Source organism: Lepidochelys kempii, chromosome 1, assembly GCF_965140265.1.
Source record: "Lepidochelys kempii isolate rLepKem1 chromosome 1, rLepKem1.hap2, whole genome shotgun sequence".
NCBI classification, from domain to species: Eukaryota; Metazoa; Chordata; order Testudines; family Cheloniidae; genus Lepidochelys; species Lepidochelys kempii.
The window spans coordinates 268181384-268202886 of record NC_133256.1 but is presented as its reverse complement, the minus strand read 5'-3'; the positions used below and the strand labels follow the sequence as shown (position 1 = coordinate 268202886).

General features: G+C 41.2%; 2 protein-coding genes across 9 annotated transcripts in view; one reads left to right on the top strand and one right to left on the bottom strand.

The window, feature by feature from the left end:
- The window catches only part of FGD6 (FYVE, RhoGEF and PH domain containing 6), a 104024-nt gene extending 91087 nt beyond the window's left edge, over window positions 1–12937 (bottom strand). For both annotated transcript variants that reach the window (XM_073327515.1, XM_073327514.1), the window contains exons 1-2: window positions 12753–12937; window positions 53–2525 (exon numbers count right to left, since the gene is read on the bottom strand). In XM_073327515.1, the coding sequence (XP_073183616.1) occupies window positions 53–2525; window positions 12753–12765 (2486 nt within the window). In that variant the 5' untranslated portion in view covers window positions 12766–12937. The remainder of the gene's footprint in view (window positions 1–52; window positions 2526–12752) is intronic.
- A 235-nt stretch (window positions 12938–13172) lies between these two features.
- VEZT (vezatin, adherens junctions transmembrane protein) overlaps window positions 13173–21503 on the top strand; it is a 98982-nt gene continuing 90651 nt past the window's right edge. For 4 of the 7 annotated variants that reach the window (XM_073327512.1, XM_073327507.1, XM_073327503.1 and 1 more), the window contains exon 1: window positions 13173–13292. In XM_073327512.1, coding sequence (XP_073183613.1) covers window positions 13257–13292 — 36 coding nt within the window. In that variant the 5' untranslated portion in view covers window positions 13173–13256. The other 3 variants (XM_073327509.1, XM_073327505.1, XM_073327506.1) reach the window with 2 other exon arrangements.

Genomic DNA, 21503 nt, shown 5'->3' with positions numbered 1-21503 from the left:
ACCCAGCACACAGAGCTGTATCTATTTTACACACACTTTCCTCCTAGATTACCTGCCATGTCTTGAATGGCTGCTTGTAGCGTCATCTGGTTCTTCCACCTCATATACATTTGTGTCACGGTCTTCCACCATGCTGCTGGAATTCTGCCATTCAAAACATGGATTTTTATCAGAACACAGAATAAAAGGCAAGTTTTCATACTCTGGAATTTCTTCATAGTGGCGCACATTCTCGTATTCTGGTGGATAATCGCTTGTAAGAGAATTCAAGTGTGTTTGTGACAACTGCTTCCCTGAGAATATTTGTTCATCTGAAGACTCTAATCTTTGACTGTTTGGTATATCCTGCTGACTCCTATGTCTCTGTCTTTTCTTTTGTGATGCTGGGCTACTTATTTCTGCAGAACGTGCCTTGGCAGATTTAGTTTTCCTTTCGCTTGCTAGGGATGTTACTTTCCAGTTGTTACCAATACCATTCCCTTCCCCAGTGGAAAGACTAGCTATGGCACCATCCATGGACTGGCTGCCTTTGGAAAAAAATTTCTGGAAGTCACTTTTCATTATGCAAACAGACAATTTAATGTTGAGAAATTTCTTTAAAGTATTTTTCTTCTGACTGTCTTTGCAAGGCTTGTCTGTTCTTTCCATATCCACAGAAGATAGAGATTTAGCTCTAGGCTTGATCACAGCAGTTGAAAGTTCAGAGGTTGTGGCAATGGTGGCAGTTTTTAACGATTCTGGATTGCCTGAAAATGGCAGGATAGGATGAGGTAACTTCCAGACAGGTTTCTCTGAAGAACGTTTTGGCATGTCACCATAAGGTGACGTACCTTGTTCTTTGGCCGATATATGCCTTAAACGAGTTCTTTCCAGAACATTTTCTGTTTTTTTATCTTCATTGGAAACATAAGAACTTTTTTCAACAAGCTCCTCTGATGCAGCTTTTTTCAGCAGTCCAGCAGCAGGCAAGCTGTGTCTTTGAGGTTTTTTAGGAACAATCCTTGGTGAACTTTCATCTTTTACATGAATCTCTTTATCTTCTGGTTTCTGAGAAGAAACATCAAGGCTACTGGAGGCAGGCAAGTGCTGATTGCAAGTCAATTTTAGTTGCTTAGGCAAACTCATGGACAGAGTACTGCTTTGTATAAAACTAGTCCTTTTGTCCACAGCAGCTAATATACTAGTGTCATCTATCATTTCATCTGCAGGACTTGTTAAATTAAGGTCTTCATCCAAGGAACATTCAACATTTTCTGTCATGAAAGAAGCTTCTTGCAGAAGCGGAGGCAAGATACGCTGTGAGGCTGATTCTTCGGTATCAGTAGAGTCCTTGACCCAGTGTATTTTCTCAGCAAGATTTTGAGGAATCTCAAACGGATTAGTCTGATGCACTTTTTCTGGATGATCATTATATGAAACACTCTGACCAAGAACATTAATTTTTGCTGTTTTTTTATTAAAGATGTGCTCAGAAGATCCAGCAGAATCACACTTTGAATTAATTGGTTCTCTTGTTCCTTCCCCGTAAGTATCCATACCATCTTGACGGACTAGACACGCAGCACGCAGCTTTCTCGGTTTTGGAACTGGATGCACTTTTGAGCTGGGTGCTGAACATGCTCCAGAGGAAGGTGATGTTTTAACATCATCTCCTTTCATACAGATTCCACCTGCAAATGTACTATCACTATTTACATTGACATCTTCCAGGGTTTCTTGGTCCAAGGAGCAATAGCAATTGTGGCTACTTTCAGTCAGACTGAAACAAGTTTTAGACATGTGGATTTCATCAGCATCTCTCCTATTGTGGTTATTTTGTGGCTTGCCTGTAGCTTCCTCAGAACCAGATAACTGCACAAGATCTGTACACTCTATTTTAACTTCATTGTTAGAACTACTACTATCATCCCTTTCAAGTTTATCTGGACACTTGTGCCTCAAAGAGCTACTATTAGGGAATACACTTTGTGTTAGAACATCTTTGAGTGTCCCTTCCAGAAGGTTGGCCTTTAAAACTACCCGATTTCTATTTGCCACTTTTTCACTATGACTCTCCTGTATTGTCCCACCTTTTATAGATGGTGCAATTTGTTCACCTATCTTGATATTCTCTAAGTTCTCTAAGTGTTCAAAAATTATTTGAGTTTTACATGTGTTCTCCCCATTTCCAAGCTTATGAATGCATTCAAAATTGCAAGAACACATTGGTATAATGTAAGTGGTATCCTCAGTGTTTTCTGTGGAGTCTCCATTTTTATAATTCAGGTGGTCTACAGTTTCAGAAGAATCTCCTTTGTGTTCTTCTAGGCTTTTTGTGCTTTTTCTTAAAGATGATGGTGGTCTAACTTCAGGAACAGATGAACTCTTGAAAACCTTTGGTTTTGGTGCTATCACTGGTTTAGTTTTCTTTGTTGTTTGTATAACTCCAGCAAACACAACATCTGGCTTAGGTGCAACAGGGGGAGGTGATGCCTTGTGTCCTACCACAAATTTTGGTTTTGGGGCCACTGGTGGCTTCTTAATTTCTAGAAAGGAAAAAACAAAAATTGTACTCATTATGAGCCTACAAAACAACTTATCTTGTATTACAGTACTTTTAAAAGATTCAACTTTTTATAAAATTTAAACTATTCAATTATTTACACTACTTCACTTTACCCCCTACCATACTTTTTTTATACCAGCATTTCTTCCTTTCAGTAGAAACACTCAGGTAGTTTAGGGAGGAAAACTTAGTTTTTCTAAAACAAGGGTTTTTCAAAACCTAAAGCCTGTTAGAAATGTTTATCAAAAAATGTTCAGAAAGTACTTAAAAAGAATTTCTTGCTTGCTAAGATGCTGAAGTGTGAGGAGAACTGAAGTCTACTAACCTAGTTTTGCAGTTTAAGTGGAGCATCATACAAAAGTACTTTAAAAAAAAAAAGCATAAAATAGTGAAAATTAAAGGAGACTAAAAATTTTACTGTAATATCAATTCTATTATTATAATCCTCAATAATCAATAACCCCCCTTCACCTTTAATATGCAACTATTTAACCTGACCGTGTCCTTTTCCCCTTTATTTTTGCAGAAACATCTACTAATGGCAATCTGCCACTATAACCAGTTATAAGTTTTGGGTTCTGAAGAGTGAAGTTTGGATGATAACTGATTCTCTAGCAGTGAAGTGCATTCCAAGAAGTACAATGAGAATACACGTCTTACTGAATTTTCCATCCCAAGGCATGCCATTTTCTATCAATTAGAAGCTGTCATCATGATTATGGCTTATGATCCATCTGACACTACTATAAATCACTTTTTTTTTTTTTTTTTAAGTATTCACTGATGGGACATTTTAATACATGCAAGAGATTATTTATGACATTTACAAATCTAAAAAGATATCCCATCATAACCAATTCTCACAATGATCTTGATGCAAGAAAGGTAATGTATGCAATTCAACTGCAATGTTTCTCATTTAGCAGCAAATTCTTTACACATTGCCTCCATTATTGAACACATATCACTGCGTATTTTCCACTTTCCTTGTACATGCTTTTTAAAAGCCTCAGTAACATATGCTCATACATGCTGCATATCTGAAGAGATCATTTGGCCCACTGACTAGAAATTACAATATTGTTGCAAACCCATGAGGTGTTTTCATTTTTAATGCTAAACTATAATCCCTGCCTTACTGTAGAAAAGTGAGAAAGACGACCGAGTGTTAGGCTCTGTCTATACTACAGTTTACGTCAGCATAATTTACGTTGCTTAGGCGCGTGAACAGTGACATAAGTTACACCGACATAAGCCATGTGCGGACAGTGCTATGTCGGCAGGAGAGCTTCTCCCACTGATACAGCTACTGCCGGGGTGGAGTAGTTAAGCTGCCAGGAGAGCTCTCTCCCATTGGCTTAGACTAGCTACATTAGAGAGTTTACAGCAGTGCAGCTGCACCGCTGTAAACTTTCTAGTGTAGTCATGCTCCTAGAAGTAGAAAGTGCCATCTGCTGAGAGACTCAGAGGGAGGATTTCTATAAAACTGTGCTAGTGCTCAGTCTAAAGGAGATAGAGAAAGACAGACAACTCTTCTGCCATAAAAACAGGAAAGCCATGTGTTTTTCTGGGCTGTGAATCACTATATCTAAGCCCAGACTGCCTCTACTCAGCCCCAAAATTTAGCACCTCTTGCTGCAAGGAATCATTTTATTCATCCCATTCGCAAGGGGTCAAAGCTGACCTGTGAGGCTCAATACATAAGTCATTTGCTACGTGAACTCAGAATAGGCAGAGGAAAGGCTAGCAGGGGGGTTTCTAAAGGAATTTACAGGAAGGTTTGTAGGAATATTTTCAAGACGTACAGCTCTACATACACAACAAGGATGACCAGCAACGGAACAGTTATGACCTGCAGAGGATGTGACATTTTCTGTATCCATTTCCTGCCTGAAAATAGTGACTTCCTCTGCATGAATTGCAAGTTGATGGCTGTGCTGCAGGAAAAGATTTGAGGTCTGGGAGGGCAGAAAAAACATTGGACAACCAGATTTGGGTAGCATCACCGTAGCCCAAATACAGAACAGAATGGTTTCAAGGAAGCTGAAAAGAAAGGAAGACAGAGAGGAGGCTTGGCAGTTTGTGACACAGTGAGGAAAGAGCAACATTAGACAGTCTACAGAGCCAGAAGCAGGACAATTTGAGACCACCAGAGAAAAGGGGACCAAGAGAAATTCACTAGTTACAAGCATGTGGTGCAGCAGTGCAAAGAATACACTGAAATATTCAGCTGGAGGCAAGAAAAAGGGGTCTCTCACACCCGAGGACTGATGCTCAGCCCAATCCTTAGAAACATCAAGCATGACTGAAGACCACAGAAAATCTAAAGAAGATAGACAATCCTCACCAGGGACTCAGTGTTAAGGTGGTGGATAAAACATTCTTCAGTGGATAAAAGGACAGCAGGACTGACTACCATTTTTCCAGAGCGAACAAAACATATATCATTGATGGGTTTATGAAGATTAGGGGCAAAGATCTGTTGCTTATGTTACACATTGGCACGAATGACACTGCCTCAGAAGAGGCTTAGCAGATCATCAAGAGCTGAACGAGAGGAAAGTATCAGTGATCTTCCCAGGGATTCTTCCTGTTCCACAAGCGAGATAGATAGCAGAAAATAATGGAGGGAAACTGGTGATGAGAAATAGAGGGCTCTGGTTTTGTGGAACATTGAGCCATCTTCTGTTGGGCAAGGAGGATGCATGGCTTGGTCCATTTACAACTCAACAGAAGAGGAATGAATCTTCTGGGTAGCAGACTAGCTAATGTAGCATGGAGGGCTTTCAACTAGCATCAACAGGAGAGGATGCTAAGGTGGTAAACACAGTACATATGCTTAAACATCAAACTCGAACTCAAGGTAGCAGAATGTAAAGAACCAAAGTATTAAGGTAAAGAAAAGAAATTCTTCAGTTGCCTAGGTAACAATGCTAGAATCCTGGATAATAAACAAAAAAAGTAGTGTTAGAAATATTCATTTATTAAAAGAAGTTTGATACGTTTGGCTTTTCTGAAACCTGGTGGGATGATTCACATGACTAGAATGTTAAAGTCACTGATACACCTTGCTTTGGAAAGAATTGGCAGAAGAGGACAGGTGAGTTTTAACTCTACATTAAAGATATCATTATCTGTTTCAGAGTTACTGACAATTTAAAAGAACATCACCAGGAATGTTTGTGGATCAATGTGCTAACTGATAAATCACAAGACTGGGTATGGATGGAGGGTCTGCTATAAACCACCAACTCAGACAAGGGAACAGAACAAGCAGCTCCTTAAAATTTATCTATAACATGTAGAATGAAATCCACAATGATAATCCAATTTTCCCATCTGGGGGACACATGCTGAAGATCTCATGTTGCCAGTGGTAAACAACTTTGGAATTTCCAAAAATTACTGATAACTTTCTAATGCAATAAATACTCAGGATAATTCTAATTCTATTAGATGTCTTTCTGACGAATAAAGATAAATTAATCAATTACTGAAAACTGACAGTTGTCCAAGTGCAAGTGATCACAATCTAATTTCATTTGTCATGTGCAAACAGAATATAAACCAAATCATATATATTTGATGCAGTCAATTTCTCAAATCTGAGAATAATTCTGAGAAAAATAAATTTGGAAGAAATATGTGAACAGAAAAATGTGAATGATAACTGGATATTGTTTAAATATGCCACAGTTATGCAAGAAAGCTTCTTTGGTTAAAAAAATCATGGTTAAGAGGGAAGGTGAAGGCATCAATAAAAATTTAAAAGATATTTAACAAATAGATTGCTTGGTAAGGTGGTCTCATTTGAAGAGCATACTTTTTAACACCACCAAATGCAAGGACATACATCTAGTTCACACTTGTAAAATGGGGTACTTTATCCTGGAAAGCAGTGACTCTGAAAAGGACTTGGAGGCTATGATTGACAACCAATTGTACTTGAGCTTCCAGTGCAATGCTGCAGCTAAGAGGGCAAACAGTCTTCAAATATATAAGTAGGAGAATACCAAGCAGGAGTAGGGGGCTGGGATTACCTCCTCATAGAGCATTAGACAGACTGTTAGCAGAACACCACATCCCGCTCTAGAGTCTAGATTTTAAAAAAGGATGGTGAAAAATTGGAAAGGGTTCAGAAAAGAACTACAAAAACAATCTGAGATCTGGAAAAGATGCCTTACAGTTAGAGACTTAAGAAGCTTAATCTCTTTAGTTTATTCAAGAGAAGTTCTTCAATTGCCTATGTAACAATGCAATTGTATCACCTTTAGTTATGTAGAACAGAATTTTACTCCACAAGTGGACTTACTGAAACCTCTAGGCACTATTCTTGGAGTAATGTACTACTCTTCATGACCGGGGTGGAAGAATTTAGCATAAAATAACAACCTCACTATGAAATACTCCAGCTCCTATAAGGTAGGTAGGAAGAGAAATTATTATTGCTATTTCTATTTATATATACTTAGGAGGCACTCAGAGGCTATGATGGAGGTTAATATTATACTTAGGTCACCACATAGATTCCAAATTATTTTAAAAGCCATCTAGTGATTTTAATGACAAAGGCCATTGTAGCCTGAGTAATATCTTAAATCACTTATGCCAATAAACCTTCAGCATCAATTTTGTACCTACAGAAAATTAGGTGCGAAATTAAAATAAAAATTCAAAAGAAGAGTTCTATGTACATGATCTAATTTCTACTTTCCCCCAAGCCTGAAACAGTAGTAGTTTTTTCTCCATGTTTTGTTTTATACTTACATAGAGACTGTGATTTTTCAGGTGTCCAAATGTTACAAACTAAACAAAATAGGAAGCGAGTCATAACATCCCGGAAGATAACATATGTAGCTTTTAAAATGCAACGAAAGAAATTAGTTGTCTAGCAGCTGGATTTTTATAAAATAAGCTAAACAAATTCCAAAAGGAAAACATTAATTAAAAACTTCAGTTTGTTTAGTGATCTGCTGAAGGAAAACAGGAAAGTTGGGATAACTTTAAAGTGAATATAAGAGAAATGACTAAAGAACCTAACAAGCTCTTTGAGTCAGATTTTGTTGAGATAAAGCTGAGTAAATATGTGATTTGACATGTTTTAAGGTTAAAAGGACACTAAATCCTGTAGGCCTCATGTTTTCAGCCCTTAAAAGTAATAAAGTTTGATAGGAAAAGTCATGTTGGTTTTCTTTCTACTGCAATTCCACCGCCGCAGGTAGTTTCTGTGCTAATAAATAAACCACCTACTCTTTCACTGCCATGATTAAACCAAATCTCAACTTCCAACTTGTGTCTTCCCTCTCCTATAAAAAATACATGCATATTCACATTTAAGCATTTTTAGTGTGATCACTGCAATAAGGAAATTATTGTTTTTAACTAATTTTCAATAATCATTTAAAAGCCTCTTTTAATACTGACTAAACACAATATTTTATAAACAAATTAATAGATAACCATATATGGATCACTTCACCCATCACTGAAATACAACCAACTCTGGAGTTAAATTCAATGGCATATAACACTACGCCAAAACAATTTAGTACTGGAAACAAAAAAGAATACAGTAGCATAGGTGCTGGAACTAGAGGTGCGGGGGATGCTGCAGCACCCTCTGGCTTGTAGTGAGGTTTCCTTTATATACAAGGTTTACAGTTTGGTTCAATGGCTCTCAGCACCCCCACTATAAAAATTGTTCCAGCACCCCTGTACAGTAGCGAACTGAACATGCATTGAGTATTTCAAAAGGCAGAATGTGAGCTGAAATTTGGACAGGTGGTCAGGGTTTACATTTCCACTCTTGCGCGCACACACACACACACACACACACACACACACACACACACACAAAAAGTCAGATCTATAACGACTATTAGTGGTTGGAACCACCTCCAAAACACAGATCCTCCAACAATACAGTGCCTCATTCAGAGGGAAGAAGTTCACACACAGAGACACTTATTCCTGCATTTCCTAGGTGTTTCAATCTATTCCTGGCAGAATTAAGAAGTGACAAGAATCAATACGGATGGGTTCTCTATCAAACTACTTCATTCTGAAGATGCATTAAAATGATACCCAAGGGAAACACTCAAATTATTTACATTAAATTGAACCAAGAATGGGCGACATCTTGATATTTCAAATTTTCTATATGCTTCACAGCACTGTTTAATGGGAAACACTGCTTGTTAACAGCTGAATGATGCCCTGTAGTTTTAAACAGTATAGGCTCACTGTGACTAGAATGACAGCTAAATTTACAATTTACATTATTTTAATACTTATGGGATTAAGTGTAAAATTATGTAAAAAATAAAAATGTACATAAAAAAAATACTACCTCCCACACACAAGTCTCTTTGTTGATTTCCTGTCTGTTACCACAAGTTAAAGCTCCCCATCTTCACTACCAAGGCCTTTATAATCTTGTCCTACATACACTGATATTGTTTCTCCTACTCCCATTTCACTCCCCTTAATCCTTTCACATTAGTGCTTTTTTTAGCCCACACACCTTTCAACATGCTCCCTTGTGTCTCAGCCCCCCTGGGCTTGCCAAGACAGATTCCCCCCCCTCCTCACACTTCTCCTCCTCCAAATTCCTCCATAAAACTAGTTTTCCAGGAATCCTTCCTACCTTCTCCTAACCAGTAATTCCCCACACTGTATCTTCCCTTTCCTGTTGTGTGTTTTATCTACCTTCGGGCCCTCAGAAATACGACTCCTAAACAACAAACTAAGCCTCAGTCTTGGACCTATGCAGATAGGTCCTGCACTGATGCACAGCTTCATGAAAGTCACAAATCTCTAAAACTCTTGGAATAATAGCTTCCCAATGCCAAACAATCTGGCATTCTGGATCTTAGTACTATATTGAATTTTACTTCAATAGTCAAGCTCTGATCTCATGAGCACTCCATAATACAATTATTTTATTTTATTTGCCCAGCTGTTTAACTCTCAGAAAAAAATACAAGGTAAGGAACTCTAGTCCCAGAAATATTACTAAGTAACTTGAACACATTAAGACAGGTTTCAGAGTAACAGCCGTGTTAGTCTGTATTCGCAAAAAGAAAAGGAGGACTTGTGGCACCTTAGAGACTAACCAATTTATTAGAGCATAAGCTTTCGTGAGCTACAGCTCACTTCTTCAGATGCATATCGTGGAAACTGCAGCAGGCTTTATATATACACAGAGAATATGAAACAATATCTATTCCCACCCCACTGTCCTGCTGGTAATAGCTTATCTAAAGTGATTTCCAGCACAAATCCAGGTTTTCTCACCCTCCACCCCCCCCCACAAATTCACTCTCCTGCTGGTGAGTGAATTTGTGTGGGGGGGTGGAGGGTGAGAAAACCTGGATTTGTGCTGGAAATCACTTTAGATAAGCTATTACCAGCAGGACAGTGGGGTGGGAATAGATATTGTTTCATATTCTCTGTGTATATATAAAGCCTGCTGCAGTTTCCACGATATGCATCTGAAGAAGTGAGCTGTAGCTCACGAAAGCTTATGCTCTAATAAATTGGTTAGTCTCTAAGGTGCCACAAGTCCTCCTTTTCTTTTTTGAACACATTAAGAAAAGGAGTACCTGTGGCACCTTAGAGACTAACAAATTTATCTGAGCATAAATAAATTGGTTAGTCTCTAAGGTGCCACTAATACTCCTTTTCTTTTTGTGAATACAGACTAACACGGCTGCTACTCTGAAACTTGAACACATTAGTCAGTGGTTAAATATACATACTCTCCTGCTTTATTTCTTAATTCACCAGCTCTAAATAGAGTCACTTAGAAATCTATTAGGCAAACAATGTATTACAAGTAATTAAAAAATGGGAACACAATAAATAGGGAAGAAATGTGTGTTCATAAGTTTTTTATTTTTAAATAGGCATGATTAACTATAGGACCATTAGATTGCCTTTGTTTAGCTAAGCAGTTCTATATGCTAGAGCTCGTCTTGTGCAACACTGAAAAGTGCAATACATTGGTTACTGTTTGTTTAAGTGTGCGTGTGCTTTTTTGTTTTTTTTGTTTATTTTAAACACACGAATTAAATTAGATCCTGTAGAACCACATTTTTCCCCCACACAGGAAACATCTTGTTGTTTAAGGTTTTCATTGTATTTAACTGATGCCTTCAAAAAGTTCCATAAAGCAGTTCATCAGCATAATTTATACACAATTTTATTCAATGGAAAAAACAGCTCTCATGCATGTTGGTTCATGCAGGCACAAGAAAGGAAGCCTGCTAATCTAACAGATGGGCGAACAAAAGTACTGACAATGCTTCTTTATATGACCAAACAACCAAAAAAACCCTGAGTAACTCACTAAAATACAGGAAGCTTTCTTGTTTTAAACCAAGCATTTGCTTCGCATCTTTCTTAGCCATAAAATTAATAATACTTAATAGAACAAAAGAACACAAATGTGGGTTAGGTCAAGCTAAGTGTTTGTAATGAATGCTCCTCACTATGTATGTCTGCATATGTGATCATACTGGTAAGACTGGTAAGTTCTTGAGGTAAAACTGACTGTAGATGTCAATTAACATTAGCAACTGTGTTAAGGTTATACAAAGTGATAACAGAACATACAGATGAATATTTATTTTAGAGTGAAGAATAGATATTTAGAATTGCTTTGCCACAAGAAAAAAGAATCTAAGAATGTGGTGGTGTGTTTACACTTTAAAAATAAAATAAATTACAGTGAACTAGTCTGGTTATAAAGACATTTTGCCATGGAGCACAGTATTCTTAATGGTGACAAATGACAATAACCAGAGCTTAGCAAGATGCTTTTATTATATGTCACTATAAATACGACCAATAAAGATGGTTGATCTTCTGTAGACTAATATTTTTCAAAGTATGGGGGTTCTACTACAGAGGTATATAGTTTGAAGGAAGTGAGAAGTATGAAATTGTCACTACAATGTAACTGGAGAATAAGGATAAGTGTTTATTTTTTAATTTTGATCATCTTGTGCCCTGTTGCTGATGTCAAACAGATACTGCAGAATATCTACATTTTTTCTGCTGATTCTCTCTCAAAACATCAAAGGGCTAATTTTGACAGCGAGGGGTCGAATCATAGCAAAAACAGGTCAAAGAGCAGAAAAAACAAAACACTACCTGAGAAGTATTTTCTCACATGACTCTAATTACACTGTATCGGTTTTAAAAACAACGGGTTTGAACCAAAAGAAAATTCACTGTTAAAGTGTAACAATGACAAAAAGTTAGGAGGTGAGTTGTCTAAGAAGAGGAAACCTTCCACAGAATATTAGAAGACAACTGCAAAAGTGTTTTTAAAAGGCTGGACACCAAAATAAAATAGAAAAAGAGGGAAAAACACTCCCCCATTCACTCCGTTGGGAAACAAACAAACAAAAAAGGGTCAGCTGTTATAACACCCTCCCCTCGCTGCAAGTTTTCTCCCCTTCCTTCCAGTGCAAGCCAGGGCTTCCAACAAAAGGAAAAGATAGGTCCGACCATTTTAATGGGGACAAGATCTCATTGAGGTCCACCCACAGGAACCAAGGGCATGGTTTATCCAAAGGAGATGAAAATCCAAAGGAAGACAGAATGATTTCTCTTGGCAACAGCATCTCCACTCACAGCCTTGCCTCTGTACGCCTCATTGTCCTCTCGGGCAACAGGGAGGACAGAACAGTCCCTTGGAATCGTTTTCAGCGCAACAAATCTCCAGCCCTGGTTCCCTCCGCGCTAAGGAGGCGTTTGCAAGCCGGAGGGAGCAGGCAGGGAGCGCAAAGGCAGAATCAAGCTCGTCGAGGGGCAGAAGAGCCGCGCTATTGGCTACCGTAGTCCAGAAGAAACTTTCCCAACTATGTCAGTCGCACGCACAGCGAGGGGAATGTAACTTCCCAGAGAGAGACGCCAGCCAACAGCAGCCTGGGGGCGCGGGCTGCACAGACCCACCAGCCCAGGACACGCTGAAAGGCTTCTCGGGAAACGCGCAGACCCCCCTCGCTGCACTTACTAAAGGGGAAACAGGGCGGGGGGAGGGGGTTTCCTTGCCTCTGGGCGCCCTTTAAGGAACGGCAGAGACCCATCCCGCAGCTGCGCCTCGGGGGCTGGGCAGGCAGCGCTCCGCAGCAGAGAGAAAAGTCACCAGCAAACCCCCCCCCCCCCCCAAACTTTCCCCTCTTCCCTGAGCACCTACCGGCTGAGCTCATGGTGCCACCCACGCGCCTCTCTTGCCTCCTCCTCGCCCCTTAAGCCCTAGCCCCCCGCGGAGCTGAAGAGGACAAGCCCATTGTGCCGCCGTGCTACTGCCGCAAGGCGCCCCCCGGCCGCTCCTCCATCAGGTCCCGCAGCTCCTCTCCGACTGAGCCCCGAGCAGCAGCCGCTTTCCCAGCCCTGCGCCGCGGTCTGGGCTGAGCAGCGCGCCCTAGCGGCCGCGAGCCCCCAGCGCGGGATCACCGGGCAACGTTCCAAAGGCCGAGTTCTCGCCTGCCCCACCCCCACGCCACAGGGAACCCGACGGGCTCCGCCAATCAGCGCAGCCCAGCCTAGAGCCCCCTCCCTTCCCGGAAGCGGGCGCCCGCGCTGCCTGCTGGGAGTTGTAGTTTTCCCTGACCGAGGGCTGGACCGGGTGGGGAGCCGTCGCCAAGGGCTGGTCGGACTCGGTTTCCCACAGTGCCCGGGGCGGGTGTCATGGCGAAGGATGACACCGGAGTTTGACGAAGAAGTGGTGTTTGAGGTGGGTGCGAGGCGGCTCCGAGGGCCGGGCCCTGGCTCCCGGGGCTTCGGCTGCGCTGGCGGCCCCCAGGGGATGGGCCTGCGGGCTGCGAGCGGGCACCGGCGGGCAGTCCAGGGATGGTCAGGCCGGCCTCGCCCGGCTGCAGCGCCCGGGTCAGTGCGTGGGAGGTGGGCAGGGGTTGGTACGGCGGGACCCAGGGTGGGGTGAGACCGGGGCACGCCGGGCTGGAGTGCTCTGTGTCGGTGCATGGGAGGTGGGCAGGGGTTGGCACCACCTCTGGCTGTAGTGCACCAGGTGTAGTGCAGCCGAAGGATGATGCTGAGGTGGGTTTGCTGGAGCAGCTCGAGCTCCATTGTGTGTGGTACGGACTTGGGAAGTGGGCAGTTGTAGTGGCCCAGTAGGACCTAATGTCTGGAGTTGAGCTGTAAGGCTCGCATTTGGAAAAACCTTAACTCCATGCAGTTTGGATAACAAGCAGTGCACCTACCATAGGGGCTGGTGTTTTAGAAATACCTAATTAGATAAATTCAGATCCCAAAATCATATGGGAGATGCAATTAATTTGCTGTTGTAGCTGAGGTCTTAGTCTGGGAAACTGCTGTAGTACAAAGAAAAGGAGGACTTGTGGCACCTTAGAGACTAACCAATTTATTTGAGCATGAGCTTTCGTGAGCTGCAGCTCACTAGTACAGTTGTTGGAAAAGATTGGGAGCTACTGTAGCAGATGAAAGCAGAGCAAGATCCTTTAGTTTATGGTATCACTTCTGCACATGGTATCACTTCTGCACATGGTATCACTTTTGAACTTTTGAACTATGAAGTTGAGCAACTTATGTGTAGGACCATTTTTGTTTGATGCTGTACGTTTTTTATATTTTAATAATTTAAAATAAGTACAAAAATACTGTTTAAAATTAAACACATTGGTATGCGGTCAGGCTAATCTATTAATTTAGTTCTTCACCAACAGCAGTTACAAAAAGTAGGAAGTACTTGTTATCCACCATATATGTAAGGTTAGTAACAATACCATCCTTTAGGCTTGACTTCAGTGGGACTACACAATAAAACTAAGCACATGTATATGTTGAATTCAGTGGAGCACTGCTGAATTGCAGGATCAGGAGCTCCTCCTCTGTATCTAATAAATCCTATTTATAAATCAACATAATTCTTACAAAAGTGTCCATGTAAATGCTAGATCTATGTAATATCTACATCACCTACTGAAAGCTACTTTCTCTTCTGCATTTTGTAGTATTTGTGGAACTTGTGTCTGGCCTCTAGAAACTTTTCATTTACATAGCTGCATATTATCTTAGTTCTGTTAATATACAGTAGCTAGTGTGGACCTGATATATTTATAAAGTAATGGTTAAACATATATGATGCATTTCAATGACAAAAGCAATAGCTAAATATTCTAGCATACACATTTCGCTCTGTGATGCTGAGAACCCTTCAATGCCAACTGGCAATGGGTTCATTGTTCTGTAACAGGTTTCAGAGTAGCAGCCGTGTTAGTCTGTATTCGCAAAAAGAAAAGGAGTACTTGTGGCACCTTAGAGACTAACCAATTTATTTGAGTATAAGCTTTCGTGAGCTACAGCTCACTTCATCTGATGCATAAAAGTGGAAAATGCAGTGAGGATGTTTTTATACACACAGACTGTGAAAGAATGGGTGTTTATCACTTCAAAAGGTTTTCTCCCCCCACCCCACTCTCCTGCTGGTAATAGCTTATCTAAAGTGATCACTCTCCTTACAATGTGTATGATAATCAAGGTAGGCCATTTCCAGCACAAATCCAGGGTTTAACAAGAACTTCTGGGTGATGGGGGTAGGAAAAAACAAGGGGAAATAGGTTACCTTGCATAATGACTTAGCCACTCCCAGTCTCTATTCAAGCCTAAGTTAATTGTATCCAATTTGCAAATGAATTCCAATTCAGCAGTCTCTCGCTGGACTCTGGTTTTGAAGTTTTTTCTGTTGTAATATCGCAACTTTCATGTCTGTAATCGCGTGACCAGAGAGATTGAAGTGTTCTCGGACTGGTTTATGAATGTTATAATTCTTGACATCTGATTTGTGTCCATTTATTCTTTTACGTAGAGACTGTCCAGTTTAACCAATGTACATGGCAGAGGGGCATTGCTGGCACATGATGGCATATATCACATTGGTAGATGTGCAGGTGAACGAGCCTCTGATAGTGTGGCTGATGTTATTAGGCCCTGTGATGGTGTCCCCTGAATAGATATGTGGGCACAGTTGGCAACGGGCTTTGTTGCAAGGATAGGTTCCTGGGTTAGTGGTTCTGTTGTGTGGTGTGTGGTTGCTGGTGAGTATTTGCTTCAGGTTGGGGAGCTGTCTGTAGGCAAGGACTGGCCTGTCTCCCAAGATTTGTGAGAGCGATGGGTCGTCCTTCAGGATAGGTTGTAGATCCTTTATGATGTGTTGGAGAGGTTTTAGTTGGGGGCTGAAGGTGACAGCTAGTGGTGTTCTGTTATTTTCCTTGTTGGGCCTGTCCTGTAGTAGGTGACTTCTGGGTACTCTTCTGGCTCTATCAATCTGTTTCTTCACTTCAGCAGGTGGGTATAGTAGTTGTAAGAATGCTTGATAGAGATCTTGTAGGTGTTTGTCTCTGTCTGAGGGGTTGGAGCAAATGCGGTTGTATCGTAGAGCTTGGCTGTAGACGGTGGATCGCGTGGTGTGGTCAGGGTGAAAGCTGGAGGCATGTAGGTAGGAATAGTGGTCAGTAGGTTTCCGGTATAGGGTGGTGTTTATGTGACCATCGCTTATTAGCACCGTAGTGTCCAGGAAGTGGATCTCTTGTGTGGACTGGTCCATGCTGAGGTTGATGGTGGAACAGTTTCCATAGCTTTGAAAAGAGATGACTAAAGAGGGATATGATAAAGGTCTATAAAATCACAAAGGATATGGAGAAAGTGAATAGGGAATTATTTACTCTTTCACATAACACAAGAATTAGGGGTCACCTGATGAAATTAATAGGGAGTAGGTTTAAAACAAACATAAGGAAGTAGTTCTTCACACAAAGCACAGGCAACCTATGGAACTCATTGGCTGGCAATGTTGTGAAGGCCAAAAGTATAACTGTTAATAAAATAATTAGATAAGTTATTGGAGGATAGGTCCATCAATGGCTATTAGCCAAGATGGTGAGGGATGCAATCCCATGCTCCAGAAGCTGGACCCGGACGATAGGGGATGGATCACCCAAAATTGCCCTGTTGTGTTCATTCCTTCGGAAGCATTGGCATTCTTATGTACTGTCAATGAATCTATATGCTAAAATTGGAAACATTAGAGTAGTTAATTGGGCTTAGATATTCAGGTGCTTTTTAAAGTGAATTTGTAATTTGGATTCAGTTTTCCTTAATGTTGGGAAATTTTTACAAACCTCACAAAAACATAGGACTGACTTACGTGTTCTGATTAAGGCTACGTTTTAGTCACGGGTATTTTTAGTAAAAGTCACGGGCAGTGAACAAAAATTCACATCCCGTGACTTATCCTTGACTTTTACTAAAAATACCTGTGACTAAAATTTGGGCAGAGGGCTGCAGGTGCTCCGGGGGTGTGTGTGTCAGGGGATGCCACAGGTGCTGGGAGAGGTGGCCTGGGACCCACCGCTGGTGCTGGGTTGGGGCGGGGGGATGCCAGGCTTTGGTGTGTGGCCCGGGACCCTTGCTGGTGCTGGTGGGGGGAGAGTTGGCGGGGCTGGCAGGGGCTCCTTACCCGGCTCTGTGCCCATGCAGCTCATAGGCGGCGGAGGGGCACAAGCGCCAGCTTCCGAAGCTCCCATTGGCCGGGAACTGCAGCGCAGAGCCCCCCTCCTCCGCCCCTCCACTGCCTAGGAGCTGCAAGACCGTGCCCTCACCCTGAGTTAAGCGTCCCTCCCCACACCCCTTAACCCCCTGCCCATAGCCCTGAGCCCCCTCCCACACACCAAAACTGTTGCTGGTGCTAGCCCAGGAGCTGCCCACCTCGGGCATCCCTGAGCCAGCACCAACTGCTGCAGAAGTCACTGAGCTGAGAAAGTCACAGAATCTGTGACTTCTGTGACCTCCGTGACAGAATCGCAGCCTTAGTTCTGATGTAAGTGTGTCCTATTTCTTGTTACAATGCATGTGTACAGGTTTGTTTATATTGAGATACACATTAAAGCACATACACAATACACAATAATTTGCCATTCTAAATCTCACTTTACAGGAACAATTCAGTATGTGTCAATTTTTCAAAAGAGTTTTTCACCCAGCACCTCCTAAATCTGGCTGCAAAGAAATACTGCAAAGAAATACAGAAATAATAAGATCCATGTTACCACATTACACCAATTTGGGTCTGGTTTTTTTTCGTTTGGGGTTTGCGTTTTTTTAAATGCTCTTAAACCATTTAGGCACAAAATTAAAATGTTGTGGCTTCTTTCTGTGAAGAAACGAATAATTTTTTTAATTGCTGAAAACATTTTTATTTAAGTGACCAGAAAGTAACCAGAAATGGTCCCTTAACTTACTGGTTCGTGCTGTGTAAAATGCAGTAAGTAAATAAACATTAAAGGATGGAAAAGAAACAATTTTAAAATTATCAGTTTGAAGTTTTTTATGAAGAGCATCAGATTATTGATTACTTGCAGTTGTACTACAGCATTGTTTTTCTTTATACACAAATCTTGATTTCTCCCAGGCTATCATCTCTAACTTTTTCCTTCAGGAACTTCAATGAAAAGGTGGTGTTAACTTGTACTTTTGATTTGTCTCAAAAATAATATCACAGCACTCAAGTTTTAAAAATAATAATTTTATGATAGGAATATAAAGTATGTAGAATATGATGGTACCCCAGAAGGCACCCAATAGTTATGTCATTTTACAGGATTGCCGCAATTGGGTTTATTACTCTTTGCCAGCTAGTCATTGAATCTGCTGATTTTTCACTATTTCAGTAACACTGCTTAATATTTTAGTATGAGTGGCAGCAACTGCTCTGTTTAAAGTTACATTATATTTCTATTCTAGCACAAATTTCATTACTTTGAGAATTTCAGCTTTCAGACTGAAATTTTTGATATGTGATCTCTGAAGGTAAATTTTTAGGAACATCTGAGTGGAAAAATACTTACCCTGTTTTTTTTGTTTTTTTGTTTTTTAAAGTGCGACTTTTCTTTGAACATCTCTAAAGCTTAAAAAAGCTGTGGGTTAAAAGTTGGAATTTAGAATGGATGTAGCACTCACTGAGGGGAAGTGCCTATGGTTGTTCTGAAGAAAACTGGTTTTGATGTGAGTGAGTTAGGAGCCTTTGAAAAATTTTGTAATATGCATAGCTAAGAATTATTCACTGTACGTGCATGTGTGGCTGATTGTGGCAGTCTGTTCCTCAAAGCAGCACCCCGGAACCCCCATATTCACCACTATCATATAATAATATCTGTCTTACAAAGAATGCCTTGTTGAGGTATCATTTTAAAGGTCTTGATCTTTTGAACATTAATATCCTGTTGGATTGTATGTGCTATCATTATATATGAAGTTTTGCTATGTGTGTGTTACTGAAATATGTTGTGAGGTTGGGAACACCCACAACCAGCCTTTCAGGTACAACAATGGAATAGCCAGATGCATTGATGGCCCATTAAAGGGAATCCACTCCTGACGGCTGTCCCAGAAAACTTCTTAGGGAGAACACATAGACAATGGTGACTGCCTGATCCCCACATCAAACGATCTTTCTGGCAAGCTGGAAGAAACTATAAAAGAGGGGAAGTGACATCATGACTTGGCCTCACTACCCCCACAACTCAACACCTGGAAACACATCTGGAGGACAAAGACTTTGAACTCGGGAAGGTGGTACCAGTCTGGAAAGGAGTCCCAGGCTGTGTACTGAGGAACTATACCATCTGTCAGGGTGGGTCGCTGCTTTATTCAAATCCTGTTTAGTTTGTGGAACTCAGAGTGCGAATTTGTTTATTTCTTAGGTAACCAACTTTGATCTCTATGTTTGCTACTTATAATCACTTAAAATCTATCTTTATGTAATTAATACATCTGTTTTATATTTTACCTAAAACAGTGTGTTTTGGTTGATGTTCTTGGGAAATCTCAGCTCAGTTTACAAAGGCTAATGTGTGTCCTCTCCACATTGAGGAAGGGGTGGACTAGGCAATGAACTTACACTGGTCAGGCTTCTGACCAGGACAAGATGGTACAATTCTGGGGTGCAAGGCTGGGGAGATGGGGGGAATTGGCTGGAGCTTCTCTATTGTTGGTTCATGAGTAGCTGGCAAAGCATTCATGTCACCCAGCTGAGTGTGTCCCTGCCTGTGGATGTTTGTAAGTGTAGTACCTGCCAGAGGTTTATAGCTTGTCACAGCATCACAGTGTGAGAGGAATACCCCAGGTTGGTGGGTCAGAGGGCTCAGGTTTCAGCCTAGGGACTCCATCACACTGATTTAGCTGTGTAGCGAAATATATTGCTGTGAATTAATAGGGACATCTGGGTCTGAAGTCAGGATTCTTGCACATTTTATAAAGTGTAGAAGGCTTCTGCTCTTTGTAAGGTCTGGAGGGAGTCCTCTTCTGTTGCACCTTAGGAGCTCTGCATCGCCTCAGGTTTTGAGGAATGGGACACTATCTTGTTGTCCATGTAAGGTATTAGGGAAAGGATATTTTAGTGATATCTTTCTTATCTAACTGTGACATACCCAGGGTACAATCCAGACTAATGAGTTGCTGTGTCACCCTGTCCTCTAACCTTGGGTGCCCTTTACAAAGCTTTGCTGTTGTGGCCTCCAGTCTGAACTGCTCACAAACAGCCTCCAGCATGCAAGTCACTCCCAGCTATGTCTCTGTGTGTGCTGCAGCTAGCCAGCCACACCTTGGCTCTCACCAGCCTCGGTTATATTGCAGGATAACCCCTACGCACCCCTTCTAGATTTCCTCCACCCCCGAAATGTAGGTCCTGTACTGCCCAGCCTTTTCTGGACAATGCAAGCTTATATAAAGTCTGTCATTTTATTAATAGAAATGATATTCGCACACCTTGTTTCCCCTAAATGGAATTTCCCAGGCACTTTGCTTCAAACACACTGGATTAGATAAAACAATAAAACAAGTTTATTAGCTGCAAAGAGAGCAATATTAAGTGAGTAGGAATAATGAGGCATAAAAGTCAGAAATGGTTACAAGAAATATAAAGCTGTCAAGGTTCCTTCCCCACTCCGAAGTCTAGCATACAGATGTGGGGACCTGCATGAAAACCCCCTAAGCTTATTTTTACCAGCTTAGGTTAAAACTTCCCCATGGTACAAACTATTTTACCTTTTGCCCTTGGACTTTATTGCTGCCACTACCAAGCGTCTAACAAATATATAACAGGGAAAGAGCCCGCGTGGAAACGTCTTTCCCCCCGAAATCCTCCCCAAACCCTATACCCCCTTTCCTGGGGAAGGCTTGATAAAAATCCTCACCAATTTGCATAGGTGAACACAGACCCAAACCCTTGGATCTTAAGAACAATGAAAAAGCAATCAGGTTCTTAAAAGAAGAATTTTAATTGATGAAAAAGTAAAAGAATCACCTCTGTAAAATCAGGATGGTAAATACCTTACAGGGTAATCAGATTCAAAACATAGAGAACCCCTCCAGGCAAAACCTTAAGTTACAAAAAGACACAAAAACAGGAATATACATTCCATTCAGCACAACTTATTTTATCAGACAGTTAAACAAAACAGAATCTGACACATATCTAGCTAGATTACTTACTAAGTTCTAAGGCTCCATGCCTTTTCTTTTCCCGGCAAAAGCATCACACAGACAGAGAGAACCTTTGTTTCTCCCCACCTTCCAGCTTTGAAAGTATCCTGTCTCCTCATTGGTCATTTTGGTCAGGTGCCAGCGAGGTTATCCTAGCTTCTTAACCCTTTACAGGTGAAAGGGTTTTTCCTCTGGCCAGGAGGGATTTTAAAGGTGTTTACCCTTCCCTTTATATTTATTACAAAAGCTAAAACAACTAGTGCCTAACTTAGCAAAGTATGTTAAATTCAAAGCATGGTTTTCTCACCACATGCTCTTAGCAGTCTTGACCAGACTTTTTAGGTCAGAACCCCTTCTGCAGTTCACTGGCTGCTTCCTTTGTCCTTTATGGTGCAGTGAATTGATGGACAGAGAGAGAGGAGGGGTC